Below are 12,268 nucleotides of genomic sequence, written 5' to 3' on the forward strand. Positions count from 1 at the left end.
TCAGCGTTTCTTGAGCACTTTGTTTTGACCAAGTTGTTTTATATTCTTTTATTTCTCAATCGGCCAATGTATTTTAGTTGAGTTTTGTAAATTTCGTCTTAGCTTAAGCGCGCACTTATCCTTAAGTTGTTATACTATAAAATGATGTTAATAGTGTAGTTGTTATTTTTTTAGTATGCAATAAATTAATTTTTACGAATTGAGACATAAGAAATATTACATATATATTTAATTTTAAAAAGTGAAAGAATTTGTAAACTATTATATATATATATATAAGAAAAAAATGATTACAAAACTAGAAAATCTGGAATTGAACTCCAAAAATAAACTCAAAATCAATACAATTGGTAAAAAAAAAACGCTTTATCATTATTTTAGGGGTAATTTTTCAAGAACTTTTTCTGGGAACACTTTTAAATTTATTGATCCAAAATTTTGTAGACATATTAATGGTCTCTTTAAACTGTATTTTAAGATTTAGTATTAGTAAAAATATTTATTTTGAAAGGAACTACAGCTGATCTCCGGGAGCTCCTCTCAAAAAAGACCATTTGCGGTGACCACTATAGCTCTGAACTAGATCCTCTGAAATTAAAAAAACTAAACAGATTTCGTTAATTTAGTAAAATCTAGTAATTAATCGAAGGCATAAACAAAATAAAATTTTTTGGCAAAATGGCGGCTTCTAAAAAAGATAGAGTTTTGACCAAAAGTTCAGCCTTAAATTGTTATTATATTACTAAAAAATATATTTAAGAAGCACGTGTTGAAATTTAAGTCTAATCGGCTTAGTCGTTTTCAAGTAAAGCTGTCCACCGACTTTGAAAACACCATTTTGAGTAAAACTCAGAATGTTTGGAAACCTTTAAAATGATACTGGTGCCCGGGGTGGCTGGTAGTTTGCGAGTGTGGCTGTGTTGGCAACTAGTAAATATAATCAGAAAGTGTAAAACATCACTACTTACTACATATATGTATATAAATATTATATACATAGGTATATATTAGGGTGATTCGAAAAAAAAATTTTTTTTTCCAATTGGTACTCGCAAAAATAGGTTCCTAGACACCTCTAAGAAAGCCTCTCCAAATATGAGTTTTTAGTTGTAACGGGAAGGTCCTCCGCCTAACGGTTTTCTATTTTTTCTTATTATCAGATATAAAAATTTATATCTCGCTTCCAACTACTCGAAAAAATATCTTGTTAATTAGGTTTTGTAGGAAATTGAATGCTCTAAAATATGGTCCCTTATGATTTTTCCGTAAACCCAACCGTTTAAAACATATTAACGGTTGAAATTTGACTATTTTTGGAAAAATTCTTTATTTCTTATTAATTTTATAACTCAATGAAAAAAAATTATTATAGAACTAGAAAAGTTCAAAAAATTTATGTTTTATATAACATATTTGTGGATATTTTAATACGATTTCCTAAGATATATTCATATTTTAGTTAAACGGATAATATTTTAGATATTGTTTTAGATTTTTTAAGTCACTCCGGCAAAACATTGTCAAGTTTCAAAATAAGAAAATATTCCTCTTCGCCAAATATTTTTCTCGGAGGTTTTGCTGGACATCGGCTTTGTGATCCACCAAATCCCATATGCTTTCAGCGTACTTAGTCTTACAAATGTGGGACAATTGCACAAGAGATGCTTGTTTCGCTGGTGCTCTAGACATTTCCTACAGCCTTCTCGATCTGTTTCCCAATGTTGATCACGTTTTCGGATGTTAGTCGCACACCATTCTTGGTAATCTCACCCCCTAAAGTTAAAAGTTATACGTTATATCAATTATAAATGACACTTCGCGAAGAAAAGGAAACTATATCCTTTCTGTTTGCATGAAGTTAGTAACATGAAGAAGAAAACATCGCAAGCTCTGTAGAGTTTTTGTATAGTGTGTAACTAATCAGCGTGACGAGATGAGTTGATTTGGCCATGTCAGTGTGTACGGATTCGGAGTACAATAGTGTACAAATAAAGATTAGGATCTTTTCATACCCGCCTAGTTAAAGATATGTACTATGTTTATATAAAACGCATTACTTTATTTGAAATCAGAACAAAGCTGGGAGAAAGGTTTTAATTCGCTTTAACGACGGCTGGCATATAAGACTTAGAAAAAGTTAAATTTAAAAATATAAATATTTTTGATAATTATATATACATATCTATCTTTATAAAACAAATATTTGCGGAGTGTATTTTAGTTAATAAATTTGTCATCAGTCGGCTTTACACAAAAAAAGCACCTGCGAACTATAGTTTTAGAGTCACTGAAGTTTGAAAATTCAGACCTTGTTTGACTGTAAACTACAGTTTACTATGGCTGTCAAAATGTGAGAAAAAATAAGTATGTACATAATAGAAATTGTATATTTCTTAGATATTTCATATATAAAATATTTTTAATCAATTTAGACTTAATATATTTAAAGAACATCAGCCTGCTTCTCTACGCAAGACAGTTTTGGAAATTATGTATTATTTAAGGTTTTTTAAATGGAATTTTATTTGTCGGAAAGCATATTAAGACAAACTTACCTTTTAAGTTGCAGCAACGAAAAACATACCTGAAACTTGCGAATAACGGATGAAAAAGGATACCGAAACATAAGCAGACCACAAAGCTTGTGGCGACCATTTTGGTTGCAATATTTTCACAATTTCATTCACACCTTTTGTAATTTTATAGGCTTACACATCACATAACTACTTTCTTTACTAGGCTACTTAAGCTTTTATACTATTTGGGCCTTTTGCCTTTTTTTGATACCGAGGTAACCAAATTTGCATGCGCCCCTCGCTCACACAAATACTATTCCGCTGCTTCTTTTCTTTTATACACATTACACAAAAGCATTTGACTTCTCTAAAGATACACTTCCTTCATTATATAAATTTTGAAATTCGCTTAAATACCACTTTAACTATAACACACTTTCTTCAAGAATTGGAAATAAATTGAAATTTAGCAACACAAACGCTCACACACGACAATATCCGAATTGACACTTATCAATTTCCGCCATTCGGCTGTGCTGCCACAGTGTTCAATCGTTGCTCGTAAGTAGCGACAGTAATGCCAATCGGATCACATGTGATCATTATAAGTTGGACATTTTTTTTACGAAATTTAAAATATTTTCTAAAAATAACTAATACAAACTTTCGTATTTTATTATAAAATTATATAGAGATTTATAGTTAATTTAAATACACGTTATAGAAAATTTCAAATGTCTGAAAAAATTCCAATTTTTAGTTTTTTTCTTCGTTCTAATTCTAAGTTAAGGTTTTAACTAAAACACGTATGTATTTTTCACTTTAGACGATCCTGTAAGGAGTTATGCTGCCAAATTGGCGCATCTTTTTTCGGAGAGGTCACAGAAAATGGCGTCGCGATGGCCTAGTTTAAAATATTTCTTTCGAAAGATTACAGAATTTCTTTATTAATAGTATATGTTTGTAACGGTTAAAAACTCTAATAAAATATTCCATTATTTATATGAGAAAAAAATTATTGAAGAAAGTCTTTTACTCAAGTAAATCTATGTAACCTCTTAATTCAATCAGCTCTATCCGTTTATCTCTAAATGCGTTTTTCCCAAATTTTCATTTTGGAATTTGCTTGAGTATTTACTCTGAGACAAATGATCCGATCCCTATAATTTTTTTTCTGTTGGGCTGACCGAAAATCGAATTCTGTAGTAATTTTCAACTTATGTTAAAAAACTGACGCAATTTCGTTGATTTTTACTAGTCTTGAACGTTTTTAAGAAGAGACCAACTTTGGTTGAGAAATTTTTCTTTTCAGGTTTCACACACGGAGAAGACCGGAATCGCTGAAGCGATCGAGGACTTTGCTTGCTTTTATTCAAAAATTTACTGTACATACTTACATGATATATATCCTTAATTAAACAAAAAATGTATACGGTTTTTCTCTTGTTATTCAGCATTACTTTTAGGCTGTCATCATAGTAGTTCCTACTAATTCTATGAATAATTAATGGATTCATCTTAATTTACGTTTATTTTTTATTTTTTAGAATCTCATAGATTGAAAAACTTTCGTATGGTACTCATACATATGTATATCCCAACTTTCGTATTCTAATCAACTCCGTTGCTGCTACAAAGTACTTCACCGAAATATCGATTTATCGATAAATTTTAAATGGGTATTTCTATCTTTGACGCGTGTGGTAACGCCAGCACTTGTCAGCTGTTTACCAATTCGCTTTGTTTGTTTGCACTATTCCTTCATTCCATTGATAGAAAAAGATTTCAAATCGTTTATTTTTATATTGTTTTTGTGTGTTCTGTGTTGACGTATTTGGAAACGTATACAAAACTCATCATTTACAAAAGTGATGTAGAGCGTATAGTTGCGATTGGGTGGAAAAGTGCAAACTCGACAAATTCTTTAAAGTGTTATAGAATGGAGTATTGAGTTTCGCTAAGACAACAAAGTAACAAAAGAATTCCAAACGCCATTAATAGCTGCCGAAAATAGTTAATATTGTAAAAATTTTTGTGTGGGCGTATGTATCGTGTACATAAATGCAAGTGTAAGTCGTAGGTAGGTAATAAAATGGTTTTATGGTGTGATTGTTTCAATGGTGGCTATCAGCAAATTGATACTGCACGACAAGGTAAGTGAAATATACACATGTTCGTTGTTAAAGATAGCATTAATTACAAACTGCTCATCAATTTTGTTGATTAGGTCCACGTTTTGGTATACGTCATCTACAATGTTTTCTCGCCTTTTGTGGCTTGGCAGTGGCTTATGCGCTGCGCGTAAATCTATCTGTAGCCATTGTGGCGATGACAGATCAAAATGCCACAAATCCAGCATTTGAGGTAAGTACCTGCCCGCATGTTTAAATTTTTGTTAATGAAATTAGCAGCATATGGTGATCTTAAGTGGGTGTGTTAATTGGCTTATTTATTGCAAATTCGTGAATAAAGTAGCACTTTGATAGCAGAATATTTTGTTTACGCTATTGCTCATCAAATGTATAAGCACTAAAAATTATCAGTAATATGTCAAGTATATATACATATGTACATACATACATATGTGTATGTATGTAAGTATAAATATGTATGTATGTTTATGTAGTAGGCACAGTCTTACATAGTAATAAGTAGTTTAATAAGATAACTTCGAATAATCGTTTCTCATAAAAACAGTATATTGTAATATTTTCATTTATTTGTTCAGCAGTGTACCACATATGTACATAAATATTATTCATAAAAAAATTTGAATTTGTGGCTTTATACTGATAAAAAGCAGAATGTAAACACAGTTGCTTTCTCATACGTCATTTTTTGTCATTTTTTGTCATGCCCATGTTTGCACATATGCATTTAATAAAATAAGCAAAAATTTAGAAAAACCATTAAGACTTGAATGTTTGTACACATACATACATATATACGAATGTATGTATCACCTATCTATAATTTCTGTATAATGGAAAATATACATTTTTAAATTATGTATGCTTAAGCCGTAAACTACCTAGTAAAAAATCCTTATCACTTTTCTCAACTCTTGCAGGAGTACAAATGGGATGAGGGCATTAAGTCCTATCTGCTCAGCAGCTTTTTCTGGGGTTATGTCGTGACACAAGTGCCCGGTGGCTACATGGCGCACCACTATGGTGCCAAGTATACATTCTTTTTTGGTGTGCTTATATGCTCTTCGCTGGCCATTTTGACACCGTTGAGCGCCAAAATCGGAGACTGGCCTTTAGTGTTGGCGCTGCGTGCGGCACAAGGTCTATCGCAAGGCATGATTTTTCCATCGACGCATACATTTCTATCCAAATGGGCACCAGCCGAGGAACGTGCACGTCTCGTCAGCTACTGCTATTCGGGCGCACAATTCGGTACGGTTGTAATGCTGTCGGTTAGCGGTTATATAGCATCCTCATGGCTTGGTTGGCCCAGTATATTTTACCTCTCCGGTGTTGTCGGCATTTTGTGGTCATTCGTTTGGTTATTCTTAAGCGCCAGCACACCTGCGGAGCATCCATCGATTAGTGTAGCCGAGTTGCGTTATATTGAATCGTCCGGACAAACACGTCGGCCTTCCGATGCTGGTCGTCAAAGCAGTGGCACACAAACACAACCACACAAATTACCATGGGCTCAAATATTCACTTCACCATCATTCCTAACGTTGATTTTTGTGCATTTAGCGAATAATTGGGGCTTCTGGACACTGCTCACCGAAATACCGACATACTTGAAGAATATTCTCGGTATGGATATACGTAGTAGTGGTCCACTCTCCGCGTTACCCTACTTTGCTATGTGTCTGCTGTCCTATGCTTTCATCTTTTTGGGCGATTTTCTTAATGCGCGTTATACAACGCGTCTATGGGTATCACGCAAATTCTTCAACACCATCGGTCAATGGGTGCCGATGGTGGCACTGATCGGTTTGGGTTATATAAATGCCGGCGGTAGTGTTAAGTTGGCTATAACATTGTTGACCATAGCAGTGGGTGCAAACGCGGCCACTTATCTGGGTTTTCAAGTCAATCACATTGATATAGCGCCAAATTTCGCCGGCACATTGATGGGCATTACCAACTGCGTGGCGAATGTGATAAGCATAATAGCACCGCTCACAGTTGGACTGATTGTGACAGATGAGGTCAGTGTCTTTTTTTTATTCGATTTCATTGTGCATGTAATTCTTGATATGTTTACTTTGTTTTGCAGGAAAATCCCGCACAATGGCGTATTGTGTTCTATGTGAGTGCATTCTTTTATTTCGTCGGCAATCTGTTCTTCCTTGTCTTTGGTCGTACGAGTCCACAAAAATGGAACTTCCCACAAGGTCAGCCAGCTGCTGCTGCAGGTCGAGGCGATAACAGTACATACAATGGCGATGACATACACGAAATAACCGATGATGAGACTGCGCCTTTGAATCGCAATGCTGCACCATGAGTCCATGGTGCCAATGACATGACATTTCATTTTATTTCTCATTTTCGACTACACAAACATGTGTTTAGCTAAACATTTTAAATCTTTGTGATATAAAATATTTTCATTATTTCCTTATGTCTCTCAACGTGGAAGTAAATGCTTTCATGGCAAAGTAAAGGCATGACGTGCATGTCACGAAAGTTAAGCATAAAGAATTTACAAAACTTAGGTGCATACAAATATATGTATAGTATATGTATATACATAAATATACACACAAATAATATAATTTATATTTTAAAAAAGATCTACATGCATTTGTAAAATTAATTTGGAGCTCGAAATGCTATTATAAGTAATAAGTATTATATATTTATGTTTTGTGAACGAAAGAATCGTTTACTGCGAAAACATTCGTGAAATAACGGCTGATCATTAAATTTGTGCATGCAAATTATATTTACCATGACATTGCCAGACTTCTGTTAAATTATTTTCTTTAAATATTAAACCAATCGATTAAATTAAAATTTTTACATTCGTACGTCAGCAATTTTTCGCAGTTATTGAAATATGTTTTTTAAATAAATTCGAGCAAATTTATTATAATCTAAATAAATACCTTGTGCTACTGTACGCAATTTAGCGTGCATAAGTGAACTTATAAATTATTACCTTCTGTATGTCAATGTAATAAAGTGTCTTTAATAATTAATAAAATGCGCAAATAAATATGAAATATTGCAAAACTATTTAAATTTCATAGAAATGTGCGGTGAGAAACTTACAGAAATGTTTAAGCTTTTCATACATTTGATTAAGTTTTTTAAATACTAAATAATTAAATAATATAAAAAAAGTACAAAAATTAATTTCGGTTACATACAAGAACTTGAAATTTTATCGCCACTATATGCTATAGTGGTCCGATCTAAACAATATAATCAGAGGTTGTAGCGTTGTTTTAGACAAAAATTAATGCCGAATTTCGGGAACATATCTTCTCAAATAACAAAGTTTTCATACAAAAACTTGATTTTGATTAACTCACCGATCCAAACGGGGTTAGATCGCCGAAAAAACAGCCCTTCAAATTAGTGATATTACTTGGGTAGATATATATATACATTATATATCAGCCCGATAGCTGTTGGGGTAAGGTGTTTAGGAAGTTATGCAGCAATGAAAGATTTATAGTCCCAACCGAAAAACTTCGCAAGTTAGCTATCTGTTGTGACATTAAATTTTTTTTTCCAGTTCTTGACCTTATTAACTTCATAGCGCTGTAATGAAACGCTGCGATCCCGAAAACTCTCCAAGTGGATATATAAGATTACCTTAACAATATAGAGTCTAAACGGCCATTATCTCTATTGTAAGTCGAGTCCAGCTTTTTGCCGCATAATTTATGCAAGAGATAAAAGACAGAGCCAATGAGATCTCGTTCAAATTCCAATGGCGCTTCTTGAAAACGAAACAAAGATCTTGAAACCTAGATGCTCCGAATTTGCCTTTTTGTCGTAAAGTTGAGTTTATATCGTCAAGTAATTCTTGTTTTAGTAAGTCATGTACCTACTTGCCCTTAGCAAAGTTCATCTTATCGCAATCGTAAGAATTTTTACAGAACATTGTCCAAAAGGCATTCACGTGGTAAGTCTAAAAATCTCAACGGTCTCAAGTTGTCAATGTGTGTATGGCTGCCAAAGTTGCCACAGACTCAGAGAGTCTGGGTTTGCCAAACTGAACTCTAGCGGCTCCTTATCTACCCACTGTGGGTGGGAAGAAACCGTTGGAGGAGAGGGGCGGCGAGATTCTTCACGGATGGGTTAAAGCTTGGGAGAAGGTTGGTGGAGGGGTCTACAGTCATGAGATCTCTATCAACTCCATTTTCAGATTTTATAACTATTGCAGTGTCTTCCAGGCCAAGGTTGTAGCCATTAAGGTAGCAGTAGATTTACTGCAGATTTCCTGGAATCGCAGGAAACTGTAAAGCTGAAAAGCTTTCAAGAAAAGGCACCCTAGAACCATATCCTCTTTTGTTCTACTACTCGCGGAAGCTCGGCCAGCGCTGGGACACCACCAGTACATGATCTGTCACAAAAGCCTTTTGGCCCAAGATCGATCGCAAGTGATCTCGTGATCACTTTGCCCTTCTCCCTATTAGTGTCCACAAAGTAAGACTGGGAATCTTACCAGACGCCATCTGCAGAAGCCGTATGAAAGAAGGCGAGGTGGAAACAACTCGACACTCCTCCTTGACTGTCCCGTGTTTGGGAAGCCAAGACAAGAACTTAGGAGCGCATACATTCAGACATCCCACCCAGCTGGTGGGAATGGAAATTAAAAGCTTGTGCAAGTTTGTATTAGATACTAAGCGTTTTGCTAATTGATAATTTCGAACACAGGAGTTCTTCTTTTCTATGGTCTAACAAAGCACTACGTATATTAGATCTTTGATTAGCCATCTAACATACCAAGTAGTCAAAGTTGTACGGATGATGTGGAAACATCCAGGCAAATTATCTTCCATTGTCCAGCATTTGCAAGACTGAGCTTAAAACATCTCGACAATCTTACAGTAGCAGCAGTCTTAACGAATTTGTGAAAGGCTCAAAATGCTTTGTCGGTTTGTAAGGGTCTTATGATCTATTATAAAGGAGTTTTACATAGAACAACGACCGGTGTTCTTAGCTGTCCAATGAAATCTTTTGACCTCATAACCCAACCTAATCTAAGTCATGAAGAAAAGCCGGTAGTTTTGCCATTTGAAATGTGAGAGAGCATACACTTTGGAAACACGTGAGAGCGAAACTAATTGAGTGGGAGTATTTCGTCGTTGTAGAAGTTTTTGGAAATACTTTAGTTATCCAGGATTTTTGAACTTTCAAAGGGCGATCATATTTTTTTAATGATGATTTAAAAACTTATGGTTTTAGTTCTATCATTGTTAAGTTTATTGGTCTTTTATTAAATATATTACAGACTTAAGGCTACTTAATTCGCAATCATATAAGACTTACTAAAAATAATACAATACAATAAAAATATAATATATTTTTTTACTCGTTCCTGTGGCTACAAAAATTCATTAGAATTACAGTTAATAATTCGTTTCGTTTAATTACATTAATTATATAAAGTATTTGATTACTGTTGCATAAAAAATATATATGTATATTTATTATTAATTTAGCTTATATTAAGATAATGGAAGGATAAATGTAACAAAAACTCACTGGACGCGTCGCAGGTTTCGGAACTTTTATACTCCCTTATAAATTAAACTAGATTTTCGTAAATTTATATTAAAAGCTAAGTAATTACAATAAAGTCATAGAGACAGCGCGCACTAGAAAAGAGGAAAATTCCAGAAACATCTACAAACTATCATACAAACATAGCTAAACTCATCAACTCGGCGGTGATAAGCCATTATATAGTCATATTAATATACAATTATTAAGCCGGTTATTGTTATGCTCTAAGTAAAGATTGTGTATATTGATTTATCTGTATTGTTTCTTTCTTCATATTATCACAATCTTCTCTCTGAATACGATTTCGCATTAACTACTTTCATGAATACATAGAAAATACCAGTTGATACGAGAAAGAGAGGGTAAATTGAACTCTCTTACTTCGCTGCGGCATATTGCCGCGCTTGCGCTGAGCGCTTCCCGGCTTAATTCAATTTATGATTCGCTGGCAAATCCTCGGAGCGTATGCAACGTCCACGATAGCAAATCTCCGTTTCGGATGTCACTTTCATCGACGTGGACGTGGCGTAGATGACTTTGTCCATCAAGTTCTTTTTAGCTTGGTCGTCCGCTGGCGTTTTCACAGCCGTCGCTGATAATGTGGGCTCTGTAGCTTCCTCCGTTACGGCTTTCATCGCCTGCGTTGTCGTATCGGCTTTGGTGCGTTTAATATTCATGTATTCCTGTCTGCGCTTGCCGACTGCCGCCAAAGCCGCGGTTACCGCATGATCTTCCGATTCGTCGATGGCGAATAGATCGTGCAGTTGTCTCTTGACTTCGGAGAATATGCTTGGTTGCGATTCCAGATCATCGACTGCTTCATCCATGCGTCGTGTAGCACTCTCTTCGGTTGCATTTTCGTCTTCATTTCCTGTTGGCGCGATTGTACTTCTATCCAAATCATCATCCATAGCGAGTGTTGTTGCGAACGACGTGACTTCTAAGGGTTCCGATGTTGTCGGCTCGTTGGTGTTCATTGTACTCAATGGACTGTTTGTTGTTGTTGTTAATGTAGAGGATTCCGGTGTGAGTGGCGTGGTCGTCTTAAGTTCTTTCACTATTTCGTCTGTGGATTTTTCCTTGCCGTAGAGTGAATTGTACAGTTGCGAACCAAGACCTTGCGACTCGGCCGTCTCGAAGCTTTCAGTGTTTTGTGTTGAGGGAAGTCTGAGTTTCTTGAATTTGTTGCGTCTGTTGACGCGGTTGAATATTGTGGTTTTCTGTGACTCAAAGAAGGTTCCATCTGTAGTGCGCTGCGTGGACTCCTCTGCCGATTCGAGTGGTTTCTCTTCAGGTGCCTTGCCCATGACTTCTTCAAGAAGTTCAGCAAAGGATTTCTCGGGCCTGAGAAAAAATTTTGATAATATTGAGTAAAATGCACATTTGGTTAAAATCAATACTAACGGTACATCATACCCGCTTAGTTTTTATCTTATGTGTAATTTCAATATTCCTTAATTTCACCAATCTTTAATTAATTTTTCAGATACTTACTTTAGATTAGGCCCTTTAAGTGTTGGCTTTGTCTCACCAAAGCTTGCTGATACGTTTACTTCAAAGTTATCCGCCTTTTTGCTATCTTCAGGTCCTATGGTCACGATTTCCGGCTCTTCTTCGAACTTATGTTCTTTCTCCTTATTCTGTTCCTTGGGGTTAGTAGGTTTGAAGTGGTGATTGCCGCCGAATTTCAATGCTGGAGACCATTGTGATTCCTGACCATCCAGTTGGAAGTTCGGTCTTTGACGACGTCTTTGTGGTGGTGAGGCCTGTTTGGGAGAATAAAAAGTTGTGAGGTTTTTGAGCTGTAAAAGAAATTGCTTAAAGGCTCACCTCGTTCTCATACAGATCATGATTGAAACGGTTTATTTTGCGGAAATTATTCTTGGGCTCTTCGACTTCAGCTTCCTCCTCTGGAATCGACGTGGTTGATGATAAAATTTGTGGACGACGCGTGCGTGCGCGCACTCTAATCACCTTACGTGGTGGTATGCGTGGACGTAGCTATTTAAGAATGTATTAAAAAATATATTCTACAAACTT

The 12,268-nt window shown here is 35.3% G+C and overlaps 2 protein-coding genes across 2 annotated transcripts in view; one reads left to right on the top strand and one right to left on the bottom strand.

The window, feature by feature from the left end:
- The first annotated feature begins 4,308 nt into the window (after nucleotides 1-4,308).
- Nucleotides 4,309-7,710, top strand: LOC120771716 (putative inorganic phosphate cotransporter). The gene is made up of 4 exons (XM_040099870.1): nucleotides 4,309-4,669; nucleotides 4,744-4,880; nucleotides 5,587-6,690; nucleotides 6,759-7,710. The coding sequence occupies exons 1-4, from the start codon at nucleotides 4,609-4,611 to the stop codon at nucleotides 6,987-6,989; spliced, it is 1,533 nt and encodes a 510-aa protein (XP_039955804.1). The 5' UTR covers nucleotides 4,309-4,608; the 3' UTR covers nucleotides 6,990-7,710.
- Nucleotides 7,711-10,106: 2,396 nt separating this feature from the next.
- The window catches only part of LOC120772933 (proteoglycan 4), a 39,250-nt gene continuing 37,088 nt past the window's right edge, over nucleotides 10,107-12,268 (bottom strand). Inside the window, exons 4-6 of the mRNA XM_040101832.1 lie at nucleotides 12,059-12,229; nucleotides 11,723-11,994; nucleotides 10,107-11,572 (exon numbers count right to left, since the gene is read on the bottom strand). Of these exons, the coding sequence (XP_039957766.1) occupies nucleotides 10,654-11,572; nucleotides 11,723-11,994; nucleotides 12,059-12,229 (1,362 nt within the window). The 3' untranslated portion in view covers nucleotides 10,107-10,653. The remainder of the gene's footprint in view (nucleotides 11,573-11,722; nucleotides 11,995-12,058; nucleotides 12,230-12,268) is intronic.

This window comes from Bactrocera tryoni, chromosome 3 (assembly GCF_016617805.1).
Source record: "Bactrocera tryoni isolate S06 chromosome 3, CSIRO_BtryS06_freeze2, whole genome shotgun sequence".
NCBI lineage: Eukaryota > Metazoa > Arthropoda > Insecta > Diptera > Tephritidae > Bactrocera > Bactrocera tryoni.